At 42.0% G+C, this 25,139-nt stretch overlaps 2 protein-coding genes across 8 annotated transcripts in view; one reads left to right on the top strand and one right to left on the bottom strand.

Moving 5' to 3' along the window:
- fam110b (family with sequence similarity 110 member B) overlaps positions 1-25,139 on the top strand; it is a 141,461-nt gene that overhangs the window by 111,633 nt on the left and 4,689 nt on the right. For 2 of the 7 annotated variants that reach the window (XM_019345845.2, XM_025900003.1), the window contains exons 5-10: positions 8,684-8,771; positions 15,584-15,688; positions 15,774-15,926; positions 16,002-16,176; positions 16,627-16,724; positions 16,779-16,896. In XM_019345845.2, coding sequence (XP_019201390.1) covers positions 8,684-8,771; positions 15,584-15,688; positions 15,774-15,926; positions 16,002-16,176; positions 16,627-16,724; positions 16,779-16,862 — 703 coding nt within the window. In that variant the 3' untranslated portion in view covers positions 16,863-16,896. Of the gene's footprint in view, positions 1-367; positions 3,663-8,683; positions 8,772-15,583; positions 15,689-15,773; positions 15,927-16,001; positions 16,177-16,626; positions 16,725-16,778; positions 16,897-20,263; positions 20,851-25,139 lie in introns of those variants that run through there. The other 5 variants (XM_019345841.2, XM_025900002.1, XM_019345842.2 and 2 more) reach the window with 4 other exon arrangements.
- LOC102081911 (THAP domain-containing protein 6) lies at positions 7,640-15,275 on the bottom strand. The gene is made up of 4 exons (XM_005464507.4): positions 13,229-15,275; positions 9,185-9,377; positions 9,019-9,105; positions 7,640-8,937 (listed from the first exon to the last, which is right to left on the bottom strand). The coding sequence occupies exons 1-4, from the start codon at positions 13,306-13,308 to the stop codon at positions 8,725-8,727; spliced, it is 573 nt and encodes a 190-aa protein (XP_005464564.1). The 5' UTR covers positions 13,309-15,275; the 3' UTR covers positions 7,640-8,724.

Genomic DNA, 25,139 nt, shown 5'->3' with positions numbered 1-25,139 from the left:
TCCACATGGTGACATCAGCCCAGACTGACTCGGCTGCCCACAGATGGTACCTATTTAACGTAGCCAAATACTGTAAGAGCTGTCGGCGGTGATAACATTCAGCTGTGCGGTCACAGCGTCTCTTTAGTACCAGGAGGTTCCAACACCAAAAGTAGGGTTTGCTCTGGTGCACATCAAAAGTAAATGTAGCTCTGTGCTTAGCAGCAACCGCTCAGTTGGCTAGTGTTCATTAACTTGGCTGCTGATGGTGGTGGTTTATAAAGGCAAATTTTCAAAAGCTAAGCTACCATCCAAATACTTGTGTCTGTGGCTTTATTTAGTTTGTGCTGGACTCCTTGGATTTTAGCTTTCTGTTTTCCTCTCCTAGGATGCCGTTAACCTATCGGTCTACCATGACTCTTAACGAACAACCGCCCGACTCGACTCCCAGTCCCAGCACCTCACACTCCCTCCGATCCTTCTCCCATTCACTGAAGGTTCCCCCGATCAACAGCGGAGGGCGTCGCAGTCCGCAACAGGGAGGAAACCTGAATCTCAGCAGACGAGTCCAAGATGAGAGAAGCAGCGAAGGAGGTGTTATGGATCGTTCTTGTTCCCCGCTGCCACCTCTGCTTACTTCCCACTCATCTTCCGACCTCCTGCGGCTGTGCAACGGCAAGCCGCTCCGTACTGCACGATCCAGTAGCTCCTCAGCTCCGCCCCTCCCTCCAAAACCTAAACCTGCTTCCCTCCCTCCTCCTGCATTTTCTTTGTCACTGCCTCCCCCTCGTCCAGCCCCATCCCCCTCACCTTGTGACAACACCACCCCTCAGTCGCTACCTTGTGATCTTGGAGATCCTTCAAAAGTGTTAGCTGATCCTAACCTCGAGCTAGAGCCTGGTTCGTCAGTGGCACGTCGCTCCTCGCTGCACAGATCTAAATCAGACCTGTCAGACCGTTACGCCCGGGCTGGAGCTGACGTGGAACGCTTTTTTAACTACTGCGGACTTGACCCTGAGGAGCTGGAGGCGGTTGGTCCGGAGAACTTTGCACGGGCTAACTCGGATATCGTCAGTTTGAATTTCCGATCAGCTTCTATGATTTCCTCTGACTGCGACCATTCTCGGCGATCTTCCAATGATGGTCTGTCAGATGGGGATGAGGGTGAGGACGAAGAGGAGGAGGCTGGGGAGCGTGTGCCATATGGCATTTCGGCTGTGGAGCGAAATGCAAGGGTCATTAAATGGCTATATAGCATTAAGCAGGCAAGAGAGTCACACAAAGTGTCCCATGTTTAGAAGTGAAGGTTCTTTAGGCTAAAGACAAACTGTGCTAATCTCTGAAGGAATCATCGGAGCGGCATTTCTCACAGATAAAGAGGCTGTTGTCTTATTGCTGAACGAAAACTTTTTCAAATGTGTGTAGCTGAATTAAAGAGGGAGGACTGCACAGGTGTAACCCAAGCAAGGTAAGGAAAGAGACAAAATAGTGTCTGAAGATTATAGAAAAGACAAAGACTGCAGTCCTCCAAAGAACAAGAAAAACACCAAGAACAGAAAGAGAAAAAGCAAATTCAGCGCTTACTCTAGAGTGGCAGTTAATTGCTTCTCTGTTGACACTGTAGGAACTGTTGTGTAAGCAACAGGAACAAAAGTGAAATGCACTGCATTTGTCCAAGGATCCATAATGTGGCTATCTCAGTAGAAAGGATTCAAGAAGTTTCTCACAGAGGACATTTGGACTTGTCAGACATCAGTACGACTGACGCTCTGTTAAAGTGTCGCCTTTGACACCTGCACTCATCGCCCACGTCTTTAAAATGTTCCTCAGTACACTTTTGGGCTCTTTCATGGTCACTTCCTCAGTAGGAAATAGTCGGCCAGTTGTAAGTGGTTGAACATCATCTTACCTCACAAATGCTGTCTGTTAGAATAATAGCTACAGGTTAACTGTCTTTAGCTAGCACAGAAATATTTTATACAGGCCTCAGTCTTGCTTACATTTATCACTCATTACAGATACTTTGGATATGTTCTCCCTTTGGGACACTAAGAAACAAAAAAAACAAAACTCTAACCTCTGACCCTGTGACTAAGTTTGCATAGTAAATGTATACATGTGATAAACTGAAAGCTTAAACAACAAAAACCCTACTAAGTGGATTTGTGAATTTAGCATTAAATCAGCACTTTTCTTGGACGGAGGCAGCTATCTTTCACACAATCTGCCTAAATTTGCACTCAATGCAGCGCATGTAGCTTATTGCTAAACCATTGGTGAATGACATCACACTCGTTGTGGTTTGTCTAGCACCTCACAGAAGTGCTAAACAAATGGATTCTATATCAATGGTTTAAAATGCTAAGTTCTTCCTCACAGTACTTTTCTGATTGTTTGAGGTGATCAGCTCCCCAGTTTCCTGCTTTTTGCCTTATCAAAAACATCAGTAGCATCATTCACTCACAGTAATAGGGTTGCCAACTTTTTAGCTAACAAATACGGGACACTCTGGCATGCCAGAAGCACAATACACAACCAGCTGGGTGTGGTGCACATATGCACTGTATGTGGCATTGCAGGTAATGGTCAATAAATGGGACAATTCAATTCAATTTTATTTATATAGCGCCAAATCACAACAAAAGTCGCCTTAAGGCGCTTTACATTTAAGGTGGACTAAGGGACAAACCAATGTTTGCTCGTTATACAGCTAAAACAGGGCAGTTGGCAACCCTAGACAAACAAAACAGCACATGAATTTTAAATAAAAAGTGAAAATCCTTATTAAGTAGCACTTGTTGCCATAACTTGAGTTGGCATTGTTCATGAGTTGGTGGAACGGAGTCATCGTCTGTGCTTTCCTACAGTAACAAGTCCAAATGTCCACTGTGAGAACAACCTGCACGCGGTGCTGATGCGGCTGTTAAACACACCTTGTGAAAGGCGCTGCTGCAAACACGACTGAACTGTCAGAGCAAACTCGGTAAAATCACTTGATATTTGCGTAAAGTGACTGTTAAAGGATGGATTGATGACTTCATCACGAGCCTCAATGAAGTTGCTGCAAATTGTTGAAAAACTTTGAAATACAGACGGTGTTAGAGTTTCGAAATATAGACATCAGAGCGGGTGGTGAGTGAGACATGAAGGAAAGCAAGGAACATGAAACAAAAACTAACGTCACAAACTGAGCATATTTATGTGGTTACACCATCATATCATTACACTCTTTGGCCTTTATCACGAAATGTATCATTAAGCTGCCATGTCAGCCAACAGAGCATTTCAGCGGAGAGTTTGGGTGTCCTGTGGTGGGATATCTGTAGATGACATATTCATTTCAGGTGTATTTATTTAGCACCAGATCACAACAGCAGTCACCTCAAAGCACTTTACACTGTAAAGTGAAGAGCCTACAGTATTCTAGAGAAAACCATGACCCCTAGTTTTAATTTGAAAGCTTTTGATTGAAGAGCCGTGGTTTTAATGGGAATTTCCCAACTACTTCTCCAGCTTAAGGTCACAGAGGGTTGGAGCCTTTCCCTATTCAGACAGCCATTGTACCACTCAAGTCAGAATTAACTGTGGCAATGAACAGATTTCTTCAGTGAGGCTGCTCTCATGACGTAGGGTGACATAAACAGAAGTGTTAAAGTACCACACCTTGACTTCATGCTGCCGATTAGGGCTGCCACAAACGATTATTTTGATAGTCGACTAGTCACCGATTATTTTTGCGATTAGTCGACTAATCAGATCATGCATCCACTGAACGTAAAACGTACAGCTTATTGCGCCAGCATGCATCTGCTCTTATATAACTATCATTAGCTTACAGCTTTAAGTGTTTAAGATATGTGCTAACTAAAAATAAAGACAAGATGATAGTTTATTAAATGTTAATGAAATTTGCAGATTTTTTTGTTGAAGTTTAATAAACTCCTTGCTATCTAAAATATAACAGGACACCGGAGTATATTCTGGAGCATCTCACACTTCTGATAACCAGTTGTCTGCTTGACGTTTATTCAGCTGTGTAAAAACTATAACTTTAATCTCAGCCAAACCGATTTACTCAGGAACAAATTAAATACTAAAAAAGCCAAACAATAACATTTTTAAGTTATCTAAGTGACTTATGTATGTTAAACCTGAGTAGCGAAAGACGGCGGTGGGTTTGAAAACGATTTGCCGGGAGTCCGGTGTTCTCACGGGCTGTAGTGAGCCTTGCCCCCGGCTAGCTATTGAGCTAGTAGTTAACAGACGTCTCCAAAAATGTCGGAGCACTTTTGAAAATATGTGGTGTCTTGATAAACTGACCAGATATTTGAGGTTTACACAGTTACATTCTCGCCTGAAAATATGTTAAACGTTTATTTTGTGACCCAGAAAGAATAATAACAGTAATATTAAAACTAACTAGCTGCCGCCATTGTTGGAAACTGAGCTGGGCTGCGCTATGAACTCTGGGACAGAGCTACTTCTTCTTCTTCTTCGGGGTTTAATGGCAGCTGGCATCCTTGTAAATGCAGTGCTGCCATCTTCTGTTTCAGTCCGTTATTACACTCTTAAATCCTACTACTTATTCCTGCGTCTTTTGTGATCTTAGAAAGCTTCAAACGACGCGTCGACTATTAAATCAGTCGTCGACGTAATCGTGACTAGTCGACTAATCGTGGCAGCCCTACTGCCGATGTCAGTGGGACTATTAAACAGACCACAACTACTGACTTTTCTTTGGTGGCACCCAAATAAACCAAACGTCCGGTGTTGAAGAAGCTGAAACAATCAGACCTGTAGACGTATCCACAGACGGTTCAAACGTTTATGCAGTGGAAACTTCATGAGAATGTAAGTGAAGTTGCAGGACACCAAGACTCTCCTGTCGAAACAATGTTGGTACAAATCATCATGTGTCACCACGTGCAAAAACCTACACTGAAAGCAATATTATGCATACCGTATTGCAGTGCAGTACAGTGTATGAAGCTGTCAGACTGAAGTGTTGCTCACGCTGATTGCACCCTGCAGCCACACACAGCTCCAGCAGTGCGTCTGCCACCCTGCGCTGACTCTCCATCTCTCGCCTGTATTCAAACCCTCAGTCAGTCCGTCACAGGAGGAAAGTCTTTCACTCTGCCTTTGTGTGCTCCTAATAATGACGGTGGCCGATTACTGAGTTCCACACCACCCTTCACATCTGTCTGCAAGCCGCTGACATGTCTGAAGGCCTGAAGCCATATGGGTGTGAATGCAGTGCCTCAGCCAGCAGTTCCATCTACCCCACCACCACCTCCTTTTAGCTCACTTACAGGTCTGCAAAGGTCCAAGCACCCTGCTGGCTTCACTTCACTGCCCCTCATATTGCACTGCAGATGGTGTTGGTGCTGTGGAAGCGTAAACGTCTGAAACAGCTGGAGTCGGCTCTACAACGCTGAATTGAATTTGGGTTGGGAGTGGGGGTAAGATGACTCGCATGTTAGTTAAGCTCCTTATAAAGCCGTCCACTTTCAAATGCAACCAAAAACAAGGTGCTTGCTCAAAGCACCTTCATGCTTACTGTCAGTGTCAGAAAAGAAACGCTTCACCTAATGGACACACAGCTGCTGCCAGATGTTTTACAGCTTTGAATGTTTCATACTTACAGAACTCCAGGTGCAGCGTAGATGCAGTCATAAGTGAATGTAACTGATTTTCTTCACATATGAAACATTTCTAAATGTACCTGTACATCACTGGTTAGCTGTTCACATAGTGCTCTCAGGTACAGGAACAAGTTCCTGTTTCCTGAAATGATGCACAGGAACGTGTCTTTGCTGAGCTGTAGCAGTCAGGGTCAAAGTATAATGCTTGTTCTTCTAAGTATTTATGAACAAAGTGTATAGCTGTAATAATCTCAAAAACCTTCCAAACATCAAATTCTTGAAAATAGCACTTGCCTCGTGAAACACAAAAACTCAGTTCAGCTGCTAGGAAACAAGGAAACAAGTACCAAGAAAGCAGTGGTTTTCTCTGAGGACTGAACATCATTCTCCCAGCAGCCTCTGCACCTTATAGGAGACGCAATGAGTTGTGCCATGAGTCCAAGTGTCAGTATGCCTTAAAAGGTTCTCGTCAGATCCTGAACCAGCGATTGGTTAGATGCTTGATTCTTCAGTCAATGAGCAAACACTGCCAGCACAAGTGAAAATGGTAGAAAACATGAAACTGAAGATACCCACTTAACATTAGAGAGGTTATAGGGAATAATTAGATGATGCTGAACAGTGATACTGTCAGCATACTGAACATAAATATTACCTCTAAAAATGTCAAACTAGTGCTCTGAAAACACTAAAAAAGTCATGAAATTCATTGTTAAACTCTGAAACATACAAATGGACTGATTCTTATATAGCGCTTTTCTACTCTCCTGGAGTACTCAAATTCACCCAAGCACTTCCTTCTATACACTCCGATGGATGCATCGGAGAGCAACTTGGGGTTAGTATCTTGCCCAAAGATACTTGGCATGCAGACTGGGGAAGCCAAGGATCGAACCACAAACCTTCCAGTGAGTAGCTGATTTGCTCTACCACCTGAGCCTAAACCCTTTTTTTACTAAGTTTTTGGTCTCAGTCACTAGTTTGATGTTTTAGTGAACACAATGTGATGCTTCCTGTGTAAAGGATAATTAACAGTAAAACAGGACACTCGTTACCATAGTCATGCAGTGTCCGAGGGGCCAGGCTTCCAAAGATTTAGGTTAGCATAGACCCATTCACAATAGCAACAACCCCACCCCTAGCTCAGAGTTATTAGACAAAACACCAACCAAGTGATCCCAAAGTGTGTGGACACAGTTGTCATGAGTTGCGGGATGTTTAATGTTCCGAAGACAGCGGGTGTGAAGTGAAGCCAGCTGGAGGACTGGCCCTATTCCGAGTCTGAGCACGTTCCTGACCCTTCATTCGCCTCACGTCTTCCCAGCATCCCTTGTGGAATCAAGCAAACCCTGCTGCTTCTCCCTGACAGTATGGTATGGCAGCAGCAACATCGTGTGCCATTTTCACTTTTGTCGACATGATGTGCTTTTCCTTTGACTCCTAGACAGAAGGATCTAGAGTGGTAATTGTTTTACTTTTCATTCAGTGTAAATATTGTAAGAAAAATGTATATATTTGATTTTCAAAGGACAGTGTGTTGTGTTTCAGTTTTTTCAGTGTTATAAAAGACCGGGAACAAAGCTCTGCTGTTTTGCTGTTGCCCTCAAACAGAACTGTCTGATTGAGCTGGGCATGACTGTTTCAGTGTTGATCATGTTTTTTGATGTGGAAACTTACATTTTGCTTCATTGGGAGAAAAAAATTACAAAAATGTCTTCATGTTTAGTTTCTTTTCCATTATTTCAATAAATGTCTTCTTTTCCCATGTCTTGCCGCTCATGTTTGTAAGTGCTGACCTATTAAACTAAGATGGTGGAACCTGAACAGCGGCTGCTCTCTTCAGTCCAAACATGAACCTGGGCTGGCACAGACGACTGCTGTGATGTGATGCTACAGAAATAAACTGTACTTGTTCAAGGTGAAGGTTGTTAACTTTTCAAGTATTACAATGATTGGTTCAATACTAGCAACTCATAAATGATATAGCTGGGCTTTTTAACATAAATGGGAGTGACTACAAGAGATGAAATAATTTATTGTAAGAGTACTCGAGTAATCGAGGTCTGATTGGACAAGGAATACTCGTGAGATCAAAGGTGTGCTTAATGTTACTGCAGAGGAGCTGCAGGAAGGTTGAGCTCTATAACACGGATGAACCAAGTTGTGCTTAAAAGGACAGCTTGTTAATGCTTAAGAATTTGGGTTTGTGTAGCAGACAATAGAATAGTTCAACAAAAAAGGAAAGAATTGATAATAGTCACATAAAATCTAATGTCAAAGTAAAAAGCTGCGGGATTATACGAAACTGCCATGAGATACAAGATGAGCCTTCTGGAGTGGATCTTAGAGGCTCCTGACTAAGACATCGTTAGCATGCTGTGTCTGCAAGACTACTTAGATTACGTGCAATATCAGGCCTTAAAACCACAACACAGCAGGTCAGATTATTTGTCAGATAATTCCATTAAATTGCTCTAAAGCCTGGAACAGCAGCACACAGCGAGCTGTGCTGGTACGTTTGTCAGTCAAAGCAGCCCAACTCTCACTTGAAGTCTTCCAGAAGGATACTTTTTAACACTGAACAAAGTGGTCTTTGAGGAACCGCTTCCTGAGTGGCAGATAACATTGATCTGCTCTCAGGTGATGCACTGGGTCTGCTTGCTGACGAGCACTTAATGAAACATGAGTGAGAGGTTCCTTTGCTTCCAGTATAAATGTTTGATAAAATTCTACAGTGACTGTTTATCACTTCACTTGTTATGATTTTTTTTTAAAGTGTTATAGATTTTATTTTGAACATTTACAAAGGATCACACTAATATAACCCATATGGTGTTATGGAAACACTATTTTTTAAGAAGTCTTGATGCATTCTCAATCATCCAGGAAAGTAAATCTGTTCATCTGGACGTAGCGTTTTGTGGGAGAAACGGATGGATGAGTGACGAAACGTTTCTCCCACAAAACGCTACGTCCAGATGAACAGATTCAACTTTTGGAGATATTTTTTTAAGAACTTTAATATCAAATCTGAGCAACTTTTTTTTGGTTTTTTTTAGGAACACCTCAGGCCATTGGAGACACAAAGAGAGGCCACAGTTTACCCAAGCAGAATATCATCCAGTCTTTGCTGCAGTTCTTCTGAGAGTATGTGTTTGTGTTTCAAATCCTCCAGCAAGCTTTTTACTGTCTTTTTGTGCCTTCTTTCCCGATCCTTAGCATTTCTTAAGTCCCGACGCAATTCCTCCAACTTCTCCCGGGCCTCATTTAACCGCTTTTTTACTTGCACTGGGTCTAGAGCATACTGATGATCCTGAAAAATAGTATGACTGAATGAAAAATGGCTTTCTAATTGATGAAGGTCCAGAATGTTTAAACGGCAGCTGTCACTCACAGATGCTGTGGGCTCCACAGCCTGCACCTGTGGGGGTTGTTCTGCAGCTTTCTGAGAGGTCCTGCTTGTTCTGGTTGCAGTATGTGCCTGGAAAGGTTCAGAGTGCAAAAAGTTTTCCTCACAGTTATCACTCTGTTCAACACAGCCTGTGATATGTGATACTCACCTTGCCAAGATGTCTTGTAAATAGAAAAACTGATGGAATCACTCCTTCTCTTATACGAGTTGTCTGTCCAGTCCTGTCAAAGTCTTCTGCTTTGAAATGACAGCTGCAGACAACCGAGCGGTCATTTGGCTCAAAGTCTCTTCTCTTCAGGGCCATTTTCCATAACTGCCTTTTAACTTTGTCCTTCGGGAACCTACAGAGATAAGACCCTTATGAGGAAAACAGCATGTAGTCCTGTTGTCTCTGTAGCAACAAGTAAGGAACACTGTACACTACTGTGATCCCTCAGAACTCAGAGGTTTCCCCCCTCTGAGCTTCAAAGTCAACGCTGTATACACACAACCACATGTTGATGCACTCTGTCCTCCTTTTAATGAGCTATTCTCAGCTTTTCTTATTTCATGTTAGCACTGCTGATTCAACACAGCTGCTTGTTTTTGCGTTCATCTGGATCTACACACCATATCCCATTATGGAGCCTTAAGCCGTTTTTCCCTTGACTATGTGGAAGTGCTGGTTCTGACTGAGAAACAAAGGACGCTGTGCACTGACTGGCTGCAAGTCATTACCCAGTGGGCATACTCAGGAGAATTCTCTTTTCTGTCTCCTAGAATGACAGTAATGTGGAAAATGAGCTTCATGTTCACTTTAATATGATCTGAAATTCACCACATTCTCGTGACGAACTGTCTCTTGTATTCCCCCATCGAATCTGAACCTGTGGCTGTGAGTCACATCAACATCCAAGAGGCTACAAACCACTGCAAGGATAGGCATGCTCTAATGAACCACGACTCATAAACCCCCAGCCTCTTTCATGCTTCAGCAGGGGAACACAAAGCATGCCAGGGGCAGTCACAGACCCCCTGTCTGCACCACAGGGTGTCTCAGATGGACGCACTGTACAAAGTAACTAGCCCCTGGCCCATGCTTGCTTGTGCTGTTGTTGGTGCTTCAGTCAATAAGAAGAGTAAAGTTCAAAGATACAAAGCACTGAAGTTAGAAATTTTATCTCAAGTATTCAAGGAAGACTGGTGACAAAGATATAATCTCTAATAATTACAGTCAACATCTGAAGAAACTGAAATGATGAAAACAAACTGAATGAAACTATTCCAGCAGCTGAGACTCAAAGACAAAGATCTGGGTGTGAGCTGGATTGCCTGAAACAAACGAGCAGCATTTTCCTCTTGTTTAGGCGCACCGGGACAAAGTGGGCACTGTTATTTGAATAGGGAAATATCTCCATACAGGTACATGGAAACATCAGTTACCTGAACTTACTGGATTAAAAAAAACAGCTATTATTTTTTTCATTATCATTTTTAGAAGGCCATGCATTTCATTGTTCTTGTTGTCTGAACTCTAACTGTAGTCCCATCGACGTACTTTACAACGTAAACGTTAGAGGTGGGTGGATCGATCCAACTTTGCTTTTATCCTTCAAATTCAGTATGTAGCCCGCTGAACTGTGTTAATTATTTCTTTGAAAAAAATAAACCTCATGCACTACAAAAAATTTCCAAACCTTTTTGTGTGCTTTAGAGACAGAAACATTTACATTCCAGGGGCCCGTTCTTCGTACCTCGCTTACTACATCCAAGATCAAATCATCGCGCTAACTTTGAGCTCGCTAATCCGGTTCTCCGAACACACCTGTTGCTGACGATTAGTATAGCTGGATGAAGTAATCTGAGATCACTGGGTGGCTTAAAAGGGGCTACGCATCGATAGTAGAAACATTGATCGGCAACCCTGTGATTGGTCGGCGAAGATGTCGAAGGAGCGCGCTCAGTATTTCACGGCAGCAGACCAAGAACTCTTGATTGAGGGATATCAGGAGTTTCAGAGTTTAATTAAAACGCAGGGGAACACTGCAAAGGCTGCAAAAGCAAGGAGAGAGGGCTGGCAGAAAGTTGCTGACAAATTAAACTCGTAAGTGATCCATGATATTACATTATATCATGTGATATTATTTCATTCCACATTATATTATATTACATCATATCCTCTTTCACATTAGAGCCACAACAGGACCCACTAGAACATGGGGACAAGTAAAAGTGAAATATAAGAATATTCTACAGAATGGTAATATTTATCACTTATATTGCTTTTAGTCTATGACAAGAGACCCTGAAATAATCTGTTTGTTTGTTTATAACAGCAACCAAGAAAAGGGCAGAGCAAATAAAGACAGGTGGTGGTCCTGCACCCCCTCGTCACACCCCGGCTTTTTGTACTGTGACATTTATTGACATTGTGGGTTTTTTTGTGTGTAGTTTGACATAACACTCCATCACTTTTACCTGTTCCCATGCAAGGGGTGACTGAAGCACGCACAGTAAGTTGGGAGTAAGTATATACAGTACAGTAAGTATATATATATATATATATATATATATATATATACATATATATATATATATATATATATATATACATAGGGGGAGAGAGAGAGAGAGAGAGGAAGAAAGTAAATAATACCCTCACAGGAGAATCGATATCTCTCTATGAGCACACCGTCGCGCTGAGCTAAAGGATCCTGTCTATCCCGCAATATACGCTAAATTCTGTAAACTCTCCTTATCAATCTTGCACCTTCCTTGCTCGCGTACAAACGGACAGGACATGGCTGCGACAGACTTCCCAAATCCACCTTCGCTTTTATAGTCGTGGTCTGTCATCTTGATTGCACGTAGTAATTTACTATTACTACTCTAAAATATGAATTACATCTGACATAATCTACTACATGTAATAGAATGATTAATAGTACATTTCCCTTTTTTTCGGAAATGACATGTATGTATCTGTATGAAATCAATAAAAGAATCAAATACATTATCTTTAGTTACATTGATAATATTTATTTATGGGATTAAAACAGTGGCGAAATATCGCTCGTGCTTTCATATAACTGCAGCGGACATACCTGAGAGGCCGCGATCTAATCCTGTTTACATAAAGTAAACCTGCTCCCGAGCAGGTTTACGCTTACGGATCTGTTGCTATGGCAGCAAGTCCCAGATGAGCTTCGGAGAACCGAACGATCCAAGATCACGCGAAATCGTCAACATTCAAATCCGGCTAACTTACTTAGCGAGGTACGAAGAACAGGCCCCTGGTCTCCAAAAACCCAGTTTCAAAACACATGAAAAGCTGAAAGGTGTTTTGTTGTGTTAACTAATTATTGTGGAAAGTAACAATCACAGTGATATAGTGGTGAATAAAATGTGCTCAGAATTTGCAAATTGAGACTTCATCTCGTAAGTCATGGCACACTACTCTCCCCCAATCAGCTGCCTGAATAACTTACAATTATTGGTACGCATACGCCCTGTATTTACTTGGTATTGGATTGATACCAAAATTTGTAGTGTGGCACAGCACTACCGTGGATGAGGGAAAGTGTGCATGTAGAATGTTTTTGATGAAATGTCCAGGCAAGTACATACATGTTAAATGACACGATATACGTGTTCACATAACGTCAGTTAACACACAACTTCAGGTTTTTTATTTCTACATGATAATTCTTCATAATTAAACAATGAGGACAAGTTGTCTGATGTCCTGTGATCATTATGAAGCTAGAAATTGAAATCACACATTAAGTTTTTGTACAAAGTATCGCACGTCACTGTGGCATAAATAACCAAATACATGTTCGCTGCAACGCCACTCGGTGCCATGACAGAAAGCGGTAGGAACTGTCGTAAAACGGATGTGGGAGTTTTGTACCGGACCCATCGCGGAGTGCTGTGCTTGGTGAGTGCGAGATGAAATAAACTCTGTGGAGCCGTTTTCTACCCGCACACAGGAGCAACATTACCACAGATAACACATCCATCGCGTGCCGTGGGTCAGTACTACAGCACTCAGCTGACAGCTTCCATGTTCAGCCTCACTGACGCTTTAATAATTTTGGCAGCTTAAAGTTAAATAACTGTGTTAAAGCTGTTGACACTGCTCTGTGAAGAAACGCTTATAGTGGTATGACTAAATGCTTGCTCGTACAACAGTAGTATTGTAGCGGCTCACCTGTGAAAAGTTATTCCCTGCTGCTTGGTGTTGGCGTTTCTTTGATTAGAGCACCCGAGAGCGGCACAAAAGTCTGGCATATTCTATTATTTTGGGCTGACCCAAAGAACCCCGTTGCAATATGGCGGCGGTATTAACGCATCTCAGGAGCCGGATGAGGAACCCGCGTATGAATCGTCATGAAGGCAGTGGTCACGTGATCCGGAAAACAAACTTTATTTTTTTTATTGCGCAATTGCAAAAACAAACTCTGGAAGAGGGTAACACAGATAATAATACAAATGAAAATTAGAAACAGTACAACAGTACAAGAAATACAGCATTAGGGGAATAATAGAAAATTAAATAAATAAACGAATAAAAAATACAATAAAAAAACAGAAAAGATACATGGCAGGCATTTAAATTGTGCATAAAAGGGAGCAGTGAAAAAAAAAAAGTCAAAATTTAGAATAGCAGGAGATGGGCAATACCCTGGTAATTTTTTTGGCATATTTGCTCTTTACCTTTTTAAGCGAAGAAAAAAACAACTTAAAATCATTAACAAAACCAGGGAAAGAAGGCTTAGAGTTCCTCCATTTAGCACAATGGATATAATATTTACCCAATACTATGATGATGTTAATATGTCAGAGACATCCAAAGTTAGATGATCCACATAAAAACAATATGATATAGTTCAAATGGTGGCACATCATTAATTTTTAGAGAAATCCAATTTTTTGTCACACCAAAAACACTGTGTGATAGGGCATAGAAAAAAAAAAAGATGTTTTAGGGTTTCATTTTCATCAGTACAAAAAGAACACTGATCCACCTCAAAGCCAAATCTCTTTTTTAGAAATTCTGCCCTGGAATCGAAACTGACTGGACCTGCACGCACTCTGATGAAGAGTCAGGCTACGTTAGTCTTGGCACAGTTTAGTTCTTGTCTGTTCTCGCTCACTTTTCAACAAAACGGATGATTTGAGACTGTAGTTTGTCAGTGACAGGTGTGTAACAATAAATTCCGACACATGGCTGTATTAAAAACATCCCAGATGCAGCTGTGGAAACACAGGGGCACAGTGTCTACAGAGTGGATTGCACACCAGAGGCTGAGAAGAACAAAGGAAGAGGTGTGTGTATTTGTTGAAAGACAACTCTGGACTGATGTCACTGTTAGAGAAAGACATTTTCGACAGACTTGGAGTTCACATTGCTAAAATGGACACCTTTTCATCTCAGCAATGAACGTAGCGCACTGTTTGTCTTTGCTGTGTAAAGTCATCTACGGACCAGTGCAAAATTAGCTGTGAGTAGACTGCACAATGCCATCAGTAAACAACAAGGCTGTTTGAGTTGTTTGAGCATGCATAAAGATATGTAGCACTTAGCTTTGCTTTAACTATGAACAATTTGTGGGTCTTCACCTCCCATGTGGAATCCCTGAAAATAAGGGGTAATATCAATCAAGACGATGCTTTACATTACTGTAAGTGTAATAAAAGTGTCCCAACAACTGTTACATCAACCATCCTTCGTTATGTCCTTGTGCCTGGAGCTGATTTGAGGTGTGGTGCTTGCATTTGGAGATTTTGCTGTGAACAGACAACATGTGGTCAAAGGAGCTGTCCATGCAGGTGAAACAAGCAATCCTTAAGCTGCAAAAACAAACAAAAACAAACCCATCTGAGAAATTTCTTTACAATATGGCAAAATCTACAGTTTGGTACATCCTGAGAAAGAAAGCAAGCACTGGTGAAATCAGAAACGCAAAAAGACCTGGAAATCTACGGATGATTGCAGAATCATTACCATGGTGACGAGAAAAGACTTCACAACAGCCAATCAAGTGAACAACACTCTCCATGAGTAAGGCGTGTCCATATCCAGTGTTCCATAAAGAACACTGGACAGCTTGCAGTGCAAGAGTTTATTAAAGCAAAGAGGTAGAATATTCTTGAATGATCAAGTCAGTCAGCTGATTTTAACCCAGTTGAGCATTTCACGTGTTTAAGACAGACAGGCCCACAAACAAACAGCAACTGAAAGCTGCTGCAGTAAAGGCCTGGGGTTGAGGATTTTCAACCAAGTATTAGAAATGAACATTTTATTTTCAGTTATTTGATTTATCCAATTACTTTTGAGCCCCTGAAATGATGGGATTGTGTTAAATAAATACTTTAGTTACTAATATTTTTATGCAAACTTTTAGTTCAACTTGCTAAATGAAAGCTGAAAGGCTGCACTTCAACTGCATCTGAGTTGTCTCGGTCCTAATATTTATGGACCTAACTTATATCGGCACACGTGCACCCACAGTCTGACTATACATGAAATAGTGTTTCATTTTTGTGTGTGTCCTCTGCATAGATGAGTGGGTGTGCGTTGAATGAAAAGGAGTTCTTTTCCTGCTGTCAGCTCCTCCTGCAGCAGTCTGAGCATCTGAGAGATGGCTGGAGCTGGGAGGCAGTCCAGGTGAGGAGGCCCTGTGCTCTCAATCTTCTTAATCTTGATGAGCAGCCTGGAGCTGTGCTTTAAAGGGAACCTGATTTTGGTACAGGGCTCAGAAGAGGGCTACCTCAGGAAGACTGTTCTCAGGTCAGTCCTAGCTGACTGCTATGATGCACAGAAACAGACGGAAACTGCTTCAGACTCAGTGTCACCCGTTTCCGCTCACCCCATCCAAGAACTGCAGCAACAGGAAAGGACGCAGGTGAAACTTTAACAGCGCTTCATTTTCCAGCTGTCTCTCCACTAAATATCACTAAATGTGTCTCTTCCTCCACAGCCTGTTGTTGCTACCTGTTTTCATTCTGACGGCATCATAGGCGACGACGGTGATGAGGACGATGCGGTCTGCGTGCTGTCTGAAGGCAGCAGCCACGTGCTTCAATACGAGTATCACATCCTGTACTCCTGCAGCTACAGTGCTCCTGTGCTGTATTTCAGAGCTTTCACCCTGGGTTAGTTACACATAAGGCAGCCACTGCACACACACACCTACCCCCGTGTCCTCCTGTTTCAGGATGATACCGAAGCGTTTGCCTTTGCTGGCACTCGGCACCAACATGATATTAGCTGTGTTTCACCGCAGCAGCTTTCTCAACAACTACTGTTTAGCTCTTTCAAGGGACTCTGTATTTTGTGTAAATCAAGTAGACAGGTGGAAGTGATGATGTTTGGTTAAACTCGAATTACACAACCACAAAAAAATAAACAGCAGAACAAAGGGCAGAAGAATAAAAACTAAAGTCATCAGCATGAAGGCGACTCAGACTTAATGTTGGTGATGATGCACTAAAGATCCCAGACTGGGGTAGGAGTTAGTTCCTCAGCAGATCCCTGTGGTATAAACTCACCCGTTTTACACTGCTAATCAGATCTCAGCCTCGTTGCCTCTGCTTCTTTCTCAGAGGGTCGGAGTCTGACGTTAGAGGACGTGTGGAGCTCTGTTCATCCAAACTTCAGACACTGCCTTCAGAACAGTCCTTTGACTGCAATCACTCAACAGGTAATGGAAGTCTCGGCATCGTTATCTTTACTTTTCTCCTGACAATCCACTTAGCTCTTGTGTCTGTGTACCAGGAGCATCCTCTGCTGGGTCAGCCTTTCTTTATGCTCCACCCCTGTAGAACGGAGGAGTTCATGAGGCCTGTGCTGCAGGAGGCTCAGGAACAGCCCAGGTAGGGTCGCTGAACCACAGCACTGTTAATGTAAAACTCTGAGATAGCTCAGTGACCGGCTGAACGTGTTCAGTGTTGCTTTGTTGATCAGGCTGGAGTGGCTCTGGAACATTGACTCCTGTATTAAAATATTTCTCAGGCTTTTGTGGCATGTTTGTAATTTTATATTTTTAGCCTGGTTGGATTTGGATTGCATTTCAAAGAACAAACAAATTTATTTTTAGGTCCACATTAGTGAAAGCTGGACACTTTTTCAAGACCAACGCTGCTGCTGCAAAATCAGATCACATCATGGTGGTGTCACACTGACACATAGACCGTGTTGTTGCTTTCCGATTTCAAAGAAATAATACTAACTGAATTTCAGTTTGGTTCAAAGTATTAACTTGGGAACCGTAGGACTCTGCAGCTATCCACTAGTAGCTTTGGTTAATCTGTGACTGTGGATGTAAACTTAAACAGGATTGAACGTGCAGCTTTCAGGAGATCTAGTCTACACCCTCTGATGGTTTACATATGAAGATGCTATTTAAGGAAATCAGCTGATCCTAAACAGTTTCTGAAATGATTTAAATATAAAGTCAGATCAACAACAAGACATATTGAAACTAACAAAACTAAGCGGAAATACAAAAATACAGAAAACCCAACAACTATATCTCAGACTCTACTCTTCATTAGAAAACGACTGAATGTGTGTGTGTGTGTGTGTGTGTGTGTGTGCTGTAAATATCAACACTTCACTGAGTTCTTTTGATTCTTCAGAGGCATCCGATGGAAGACAAAACACTGCTCAGTAGACCATTTAACACTTTATTAGTTCTAGAAGGGAGATGCGTCCTGCATGACACGCTGCCGCGGATCTCAAAATGGTGGTGTGCCCCTAACAGTTTTATCACAGAAGCTCTCTCATTCTAGTCTAAACAACAGTGTCTCAGTAACCTTCCACTAGAGATGGTCCCCTCTTATCTACATTTTCCCAGGCAAGCGTGAGCGAGAGTCTGCAGCTTTCTACTCCCCAAGGACACAGAAAGCTGTCATCCACTCCTCCAACGGATTATCAATTCCAAAATATTCATGCATTTATTATTTTCTTAAATGATGTTCTGAGTCTTCCCAGGGCTCTAGTTACAGAACCATCTTGAGAATAAAAGTGCAGCACATCTCTCCAAACATTACACACACCCCCTTTTTACCCCCTAGATGTCAGTTCTCTATGCTTCTTTTCCCTCTTTGGCCCTCTGTCCCCCTTTAACGGGTGGACCATATATGGGATGCCACAGACTACTACTAAAACTAATTCTCAGATCTCCCATTACTTTTCAGCTTCCCCAACCCCCATTCTGGTTGTTTCCTGCTTCTACCTTTGTGCTCAGACTAGAACCTCTGTCTGAGGGGCTTTTGATGTTTATTTCTGCAGCTAAACAACTAATCTTCCGGGACAGGTGATTCTCTACGCTCTTCTCCTCTTCTTTCTTCTACGTCAGGGGTTAGACTACTTCAGTTCGTTGCATAGATCAGGGAATTTATTCTACCCCGGCTGGCCAAGATCTATGTGTTCTGGGGTCACAGCCGAGTCCCCTTTTTTGGCCAGACCCTCCTTGGTGTGGTGCTTCTGGATTTCCGCCAACCCCTTCGCGGTTATTGCTGTGGTTCTGGGATCCTTTCGAGGTAACTAGCAGGAGCCCAAACGGCGTGACCCTTGACCCCAATTGCTGTCTTGGCAGTCTCTGTGTCTGTCTCTGCTGCGAAGGATCCTCATATCTCCGTGACCTTGTCGGATGTCTGCTCCTTCCTCTGTAAAAAACAGAAAACCAAAACACCTCTCTGCCTAGCCTTGATAATCTAATGTTATTATCCATTGTTCTTCTAGTGATTCAGAGTTGGTTTAGAATATCCTGTTCGGGACTCTCTGACCTAGAGACATATTCTAATCATTATCTATGTGTGTAAGCATGTTTGCATTTACCCCTCTGCACTCTAAGTCATTTTCTACAATATATCAGTCCGGACAGTCACGCCGAACAAAGCTTATGACCTTCAGAAGACTGAGTGCCAACTCTCATGAGCACATTTGCAATGTGTGTATGAAAATGATTATAACCACTTATTATAGTAAAAGAAATCAAAAAGAAATCAAACATTTTCAATCCTAACATTTTCCCTCCTTTCACAAAAAGCATGTGTTTCATTGGTCAGATTAGCCAATCTCTGCACACTAGAATAAACATAATCAACATGGTCAACATTATATTGAGTGTTATTTCAAAATATTATAGATTCCCACCCTCAATCCCTATGGGGTTTGCTGAATTATGTTTATCTAGAACTCCTCTCGGTCTCTAAATTTTGGAGAATTTTATGCTTGGTGTCACGGTTTAGGAATTTGTCCCTAAGTGACATTTATGGTGTTATCACCTCCATCGGGGCTTACCTTTCCCACTTTTTGATGATATTCCTCCCTCGAACATTTGCAATTACCCTCCTTTGGCGGCGAAAAACCAGTGGTGTGGCCAAGTGGGTGCTATAAAAAACAAAAGCTCAGGACAGAACAGTTATCAGTCATGTGCTTCATACAAAGTTTGCATATATTTTAATTTCATATTGATCCTCTGAGTGTAATGGCACATTTTAATTTGAGTGTATCGAAGCTAAACACGATGGGTTTTTCTTTATTTACTTTGCTCTTGTTGTTTTGCAGTACCACATCCCCAGCATATGCCTCTGTCGGTTGTATTCTACTTTTAATAATTGACTATTTTAAGAGGGAACCTAAGTCACGTGGACCAGTGTTTCTTATTCCATAACTCTATTTTGAACCATTCCCCTTTCATTCATAAATATTGTTTTGGTTTTGGCTATTTTCCTCTATAAAATTTAATTGACTTTTTACAGTGGCCGGCTATGGTTAATAGTAAGCCATAAGTCTAAAACATAAGTGATATCAAAAAGTTTTCTCCACTGTAGCGTTTGGCATTCCCAACAATATAATGTGATACCGTAATCAAAACAGGGAGGGAACAGTAACATGAAATACAATCCTGTTGTCTACATCTCTGCTTCTGCATTTTGGATTTGCTTTTGTTAAATAAGTAACAGCATGGTATAATACCTTGTGTTTTATTGTTTATCCGAGTCTGTATTTAAATCATTTTAAAACCTGGTAAAGATCTGATTCCTTTTTTGTCCCAATATATAAAACGTTTGAACTGACAGAGGGTGTCGACTCTTTACATCGTGACTCTTTGCAGTTGTTTTTTTTTTTTAGATGCAGTTGTTGCTTCCTCTGTTTTTTGAAAAGCTGGATTCATACGTGTGTGTGTGTGTGTGTGTGTGTGTGTGTGTGTGTGTGTGTGTGTGTGGGCAGGCCAGTGAACTATGTGTTGTTGTGGCTCAGTGTGGTGGGTCCTGTGGTGGGTCTGGACGTCCCTCTGAAGTACTGCACCCAGCTCCATCTGTCCTCACTACAGCACTCTGCTTCAGATTTGATGAGCAGCACCGTGGAGACTGGAGTGAGACGTTTTGCAAGGAAGACTTGCAAATGAGTGACATCTCCCCCGTCCGGGGAGATTTTGGACCAGTGTTAGATAACGCTCTCCACTTCCATCATCAAAAATGGAATATCTTACAGAAGAATCGCAGTCCATCTCTCCACTACATTTCCATAGACATGGAGAATCAGTGCCGCTGCACATGGCGGCTCAAACTCATAGTGAGATGCTCTTTTCCTTAAATTTGACCACTGTCAAAATCAGAGTTTTTATTAGATATCAACTCCATGCTTTGGAGAGATGCCCTGTGCTATTAATACATTAAATATTTGTGTTGATGTAATGTATGCAATACATATTGTGCTAGAATTTAGACTTGTGTAAAATGTAATAAAAACATAATCCTGGGATTTGCAGACCTCATTGAGATGATACAAAAACAAAATGAAATCAATCAAGACCATTTTGAAATGCATTTTGTACATTTTATACCAGCAAAACATTTCAAAAGAAGTTGGAGGAGAGGCAAGAGAAGTTGTAATATGCTTAAATTTAAGTTTTTTTTTGTTTGCAGCTTAGTGTTCCGGAAGTAATAACACTTTCAAGCCATGATCACGGTTTTCTCAAATGCACAGTCAAGCATGGACCATATAGAGTTAATATTACTGATGATGACGTAGGTGGTAGGCAGTGGTTCTGCTTACAGTCTGACTTGAGGGATGACTGGAATACTGCCAATGATAATGCCGCATTTTTTACTGTAAAGCAAACGAGTACTTTGAGGGACAGGCAGGTTAAAATGGTGTACACTGAAGTATAAAGCATAAAAAGCATTTTTAAAAAGTGTCGGACTTTGAAGTGAGTAGCATACACCGATTTGCTGACTCAATATTAAAGTAAACCCCCTGCAATCTCCTGCTTTCTTTGAGCCAGTTCATGACATAAGAAACCGGTAATGATGAATAAATAAGGCGTCATAATTAGAAAGTGTATGTCAGGCTAAAGCCCACTGTGAAAGGACAGACAACCACAAATGGGATCTCACTGGAAATTTCCATCTGGTTGTGCACTAAACAGTGCCGCTTTCAGGTCTCTGGATGGCATAGTATATAAAATTTGTATTGATAATTGATGTTTACCAAAATTTGAATGTATTTAGAATAGTTTTTATATAGTGCTTTTCTACTCTGAGCACTCAAAGCGCTTTACTAGAAGAGCCTGTGATTAATCCAGTAACATTCCGATCAGTAAATGACCTGCCCAGCCTCCTGAGCTACAGCCTTGCTCTGTTTGTCACAGACCATCAATATTGCTTTGGAAAGCAGCCAGTTCAGGTGCTCCATGTCTGAAACCAAAGGTAAGTGTCATCATAAGGTCACAATCACACGCATACATGCTGAGATGTCCATCAGCCTGTATTAACTGAGTCTGTGGATATTGTGCCTCTGGAAGTAGGTAGGTTAGGTCACTTAAGATATTAAACTAAGATATCCAGCTTCAGTTGAGTAAAGCTTTTAAATAATGCTATCAGTTAGCTGCATTGTGTGTATGGTGCATGTCTGGCAGGGAAGTTGGACAGAAGGGCACCTTAGGTAAGATGCGTCACCCTTGCCTAACTCCCAGTGGCGCTAAGTGTTTAGGAAAATAACACTACACACTGTATAGGTGGATGCCATTTGAACATGAAGGAATTCGAATCCTTGTCAAAGGAGTTTGCGAAGAAAAGCGTCTGGACTTCTTTAAGTTGCTTGAAGACGTTTCACCTCTCATCCGAGAAGCTTCTTCAGTTCTAAAGTCAAATGGCCGAGAGTCCCAGATTTAAACCCAGTGGGAGTATCCCCCCAAAGAGGGACAAAGGACCCCCTGGTGATCCTCTAATCACATGAGCCAAGGTGTGAAAGCGGGTGTGGGACCTAATCAGCCAGGGTTTCGGGTGAGCTCATTGTGAAACCTGGCCCCACCTTGTCATGTGAATTCCTGAGGTCAGATGGCCCAGGATGTGAGTGGGCGTTAAGGCGTCTGGGGAGGGAACTCAAAACTGGATTATAGATGGCAGACAGTTGGTGTCGTAAACCACCGCCTCTGTTCAAAGATGGTCGGAGAAAACTCTCCTGAAAACTCTCCGTGCTTCTCCAAGCACGACATCCCAGTATACTTCAGACCCAGCAACACACTCAGACAGAAACTGGTTCACCCGAAAGACAAAACTCCAAAACACAGACTTAACAACGTGGTGTATGCTGTACAGTGCAGCGAGGAATGCCCAGACCTCTACATCGGAGAGACCAAACAGCCACTTCACAAGCGCATGGCACAACATAGAAGAGCCACCTCCACAGGACAAGACTCAGCAGTCCATCTGCATCTTAAGGATAAAGGTCACTCTTTCGAGGATGCCAATGTTCACATTTTGGACAGAGAGGACAGATGGTTTGAAAGAGGAGTGAAAGAGGCCATCTATGTCCACTGTGAGCGACCATCTTTGAACAGAGGCGGTGGTTTACGACACCAACTGTCTGCCATCTATAATCCAGTTTTGAGTTCCCTCCCCAGACGCCTTAACACTAGAATTACTGAGCCTTTTTTCCCTGGTGCAACTCCCTACTACTAGATTTACTAGCCTGCGCAAATGTGCGTAAATTCCCCCCGACCTTAACACCTCTTGGCACCCCGCTGAGATTTTCACAGGTCTTCAGCTCCATTGTTCTCCTGCTTTTGTTGTGCAAACACACCCTCCCCCAACCCCTAACCATGAGAGATTCAGGTCTTTCCTTCCCTGCAAGGCTAATTTCCTTCCTTACCTGCAGCGTACTATACACCATGGTAGTTCTTGTCAATCCTTGTCACTACATTGGATGCCTGGCCATAAACATATATACACAGAGTTGTACATATATTTATATATTTATATAGCCACACCTTATATAATATGCATAAAGTCTAGTTATACACACAGACACATCTATATCATTCATAGATAGATAGATAGATAAATAGACAGATAGATCTGTGTGTGTGTATACATACACCAATATTTTTGAATACTCGTGTCCATATATATGTTTCCAGATTGTTTGTACAGGGAGTGCAGAATTATTAGGCAAGTTGTATTTTTGAGGAATAATTTTATTATTGAACAACAACCATGTTCTCAATGAACCCAAAAAACTCATTAATATCAAAGCTGAATGTTTTTGGAAGTAATTTTTAGTTTGTTTTTAGTTTTAGCTATTTTAGGGGGATATCTGTGTGTGCAGGTGACTATTACTGTGCATAATTATTAGGCAACTTAACAAAAAACAAATATATACCCATTTCAATTATTTATTTTTACCAGTGAAACCAATATAACATCTCCACATTCACAAATATACATTTCTGACATTCAAAAACAAAACAAAAACAAATCAGCGACCAATATAGCCACCTTTCTTTGCAAGGACACTCAAAAGCCTGCCATCCATGGATTCTGTCAGTGTTTTGATCTGTTCACCATCAACATTGCGTGCAGCAGCAACCACAGCCTCCCAGACACTGTTCAGAGAGGTGTACTGTTTTCCCTCCTTGTAAATCTCACATTTGATGATGGACCACAGGTTCTCAATGGGGTTCAGATCAGGTGAACAAGGAGGCCATGTCATTAGTTTTTCTTCTTTTATACCCTTTCTTGCCAGCCACGCTGTGGAGTACTTGGACGTGTGTGATGGAGCATTGTCCTGCATGAAAATCATGTTTTTCTTGAAGGATGCAGACTTCTTCCTGTACCACTGCTTGAAGAAGGTGTCTTCCAGAAACTGGCAGTAGGACTGGGAGTTGAGCTTGACTCCATCCTCAACCCGAAAAGGCCCCACAAGCTCATCTTTGATGATACCAGCCCAAACCAGTACTCCACCTCCACCTTGCTGGCGTCTGAGTCGGACTGGAGCTCTCTGCCCTTTACCAATCCAGCCACGGGCCCATCCATCTGGCCCATCAAGACTCACTCTCATTTCATCAGTCCATAAAACCTTAGAAAAATCAGTCTTGAGATATTTCTTGGCCCAGTCTTGACGTTTCAGCTTGTGTGTCTTGTTCAGTGGTGGTCGTCTTTCAGCCTTTCTTACCTTGGCCATGTCTCTGAGTATTGCACACCTTGTGCTTTTGGGCACTCCAGTGATGTTGCAGCTCTGAAATATGGCCAAACTGGTGGCAAGTGGCATCTTGGCAGCTGCACGCTTGACTTTTCTCAGTTCATGGGCAGTTATTTTGCGCCTTGGTTTTTCCACACGCTTCTTGCGACCCTGTTGACTATTTTGAATGAAACGCTTGATTGTTCGATGATCACGCTTCAGAAGCTTTGCAATTTTAAGACTGCTGCATCCCTCTGCAAGATATCTCACTATTTTTGACTTTTCTGAGCCTGTCAAGTCCTTCTTTTGACCCATTTTGCCAAAGGAAAGGAAGTTGCCTAATAATTATGCACACCTGATATAGGGTGTTGATGTCATTAGACCACACCCCTTCTCATTACAGAGATGCACATCACCTAATATGCTTAATTGGTAGTAGGCTTTCGAGCCTATACAGCTTGGAGTAAGACAACATGCATGAAGAGGATGATGTGGACAAAATACTCATTTGCCTAATAATTCTGCACTCCCTGTATAGTGCACTTTCTATACCGTGCTCTGTCCACTTTTTTGCAATGACAATGCAGATTTTCCACTTGTGGGACAAATAAATGCAGATTTGCTGTGTGTGTGTGTGTGTGTG

This window comes from Oreochromis niloticus, linkage group LG18, assembly GCF_001858045.2.
Source record: "Oreochromis niloticus isolate F11D_XX linkage group LG18, O_niloticus_UMD_NMBU, whole genome shotgun sequence".
Taxonomy (NCBI): Eukaryota; Metazoa; Chordata; class Actinopteri; order Cichliformes; family Cichlidae; genus Oreochromis; species Oreochromis niloticus.
Note: the sequence above shows the minus strand (reverse complement) of the source record. Positions and strands in the feature narration are given on the sequence as shown.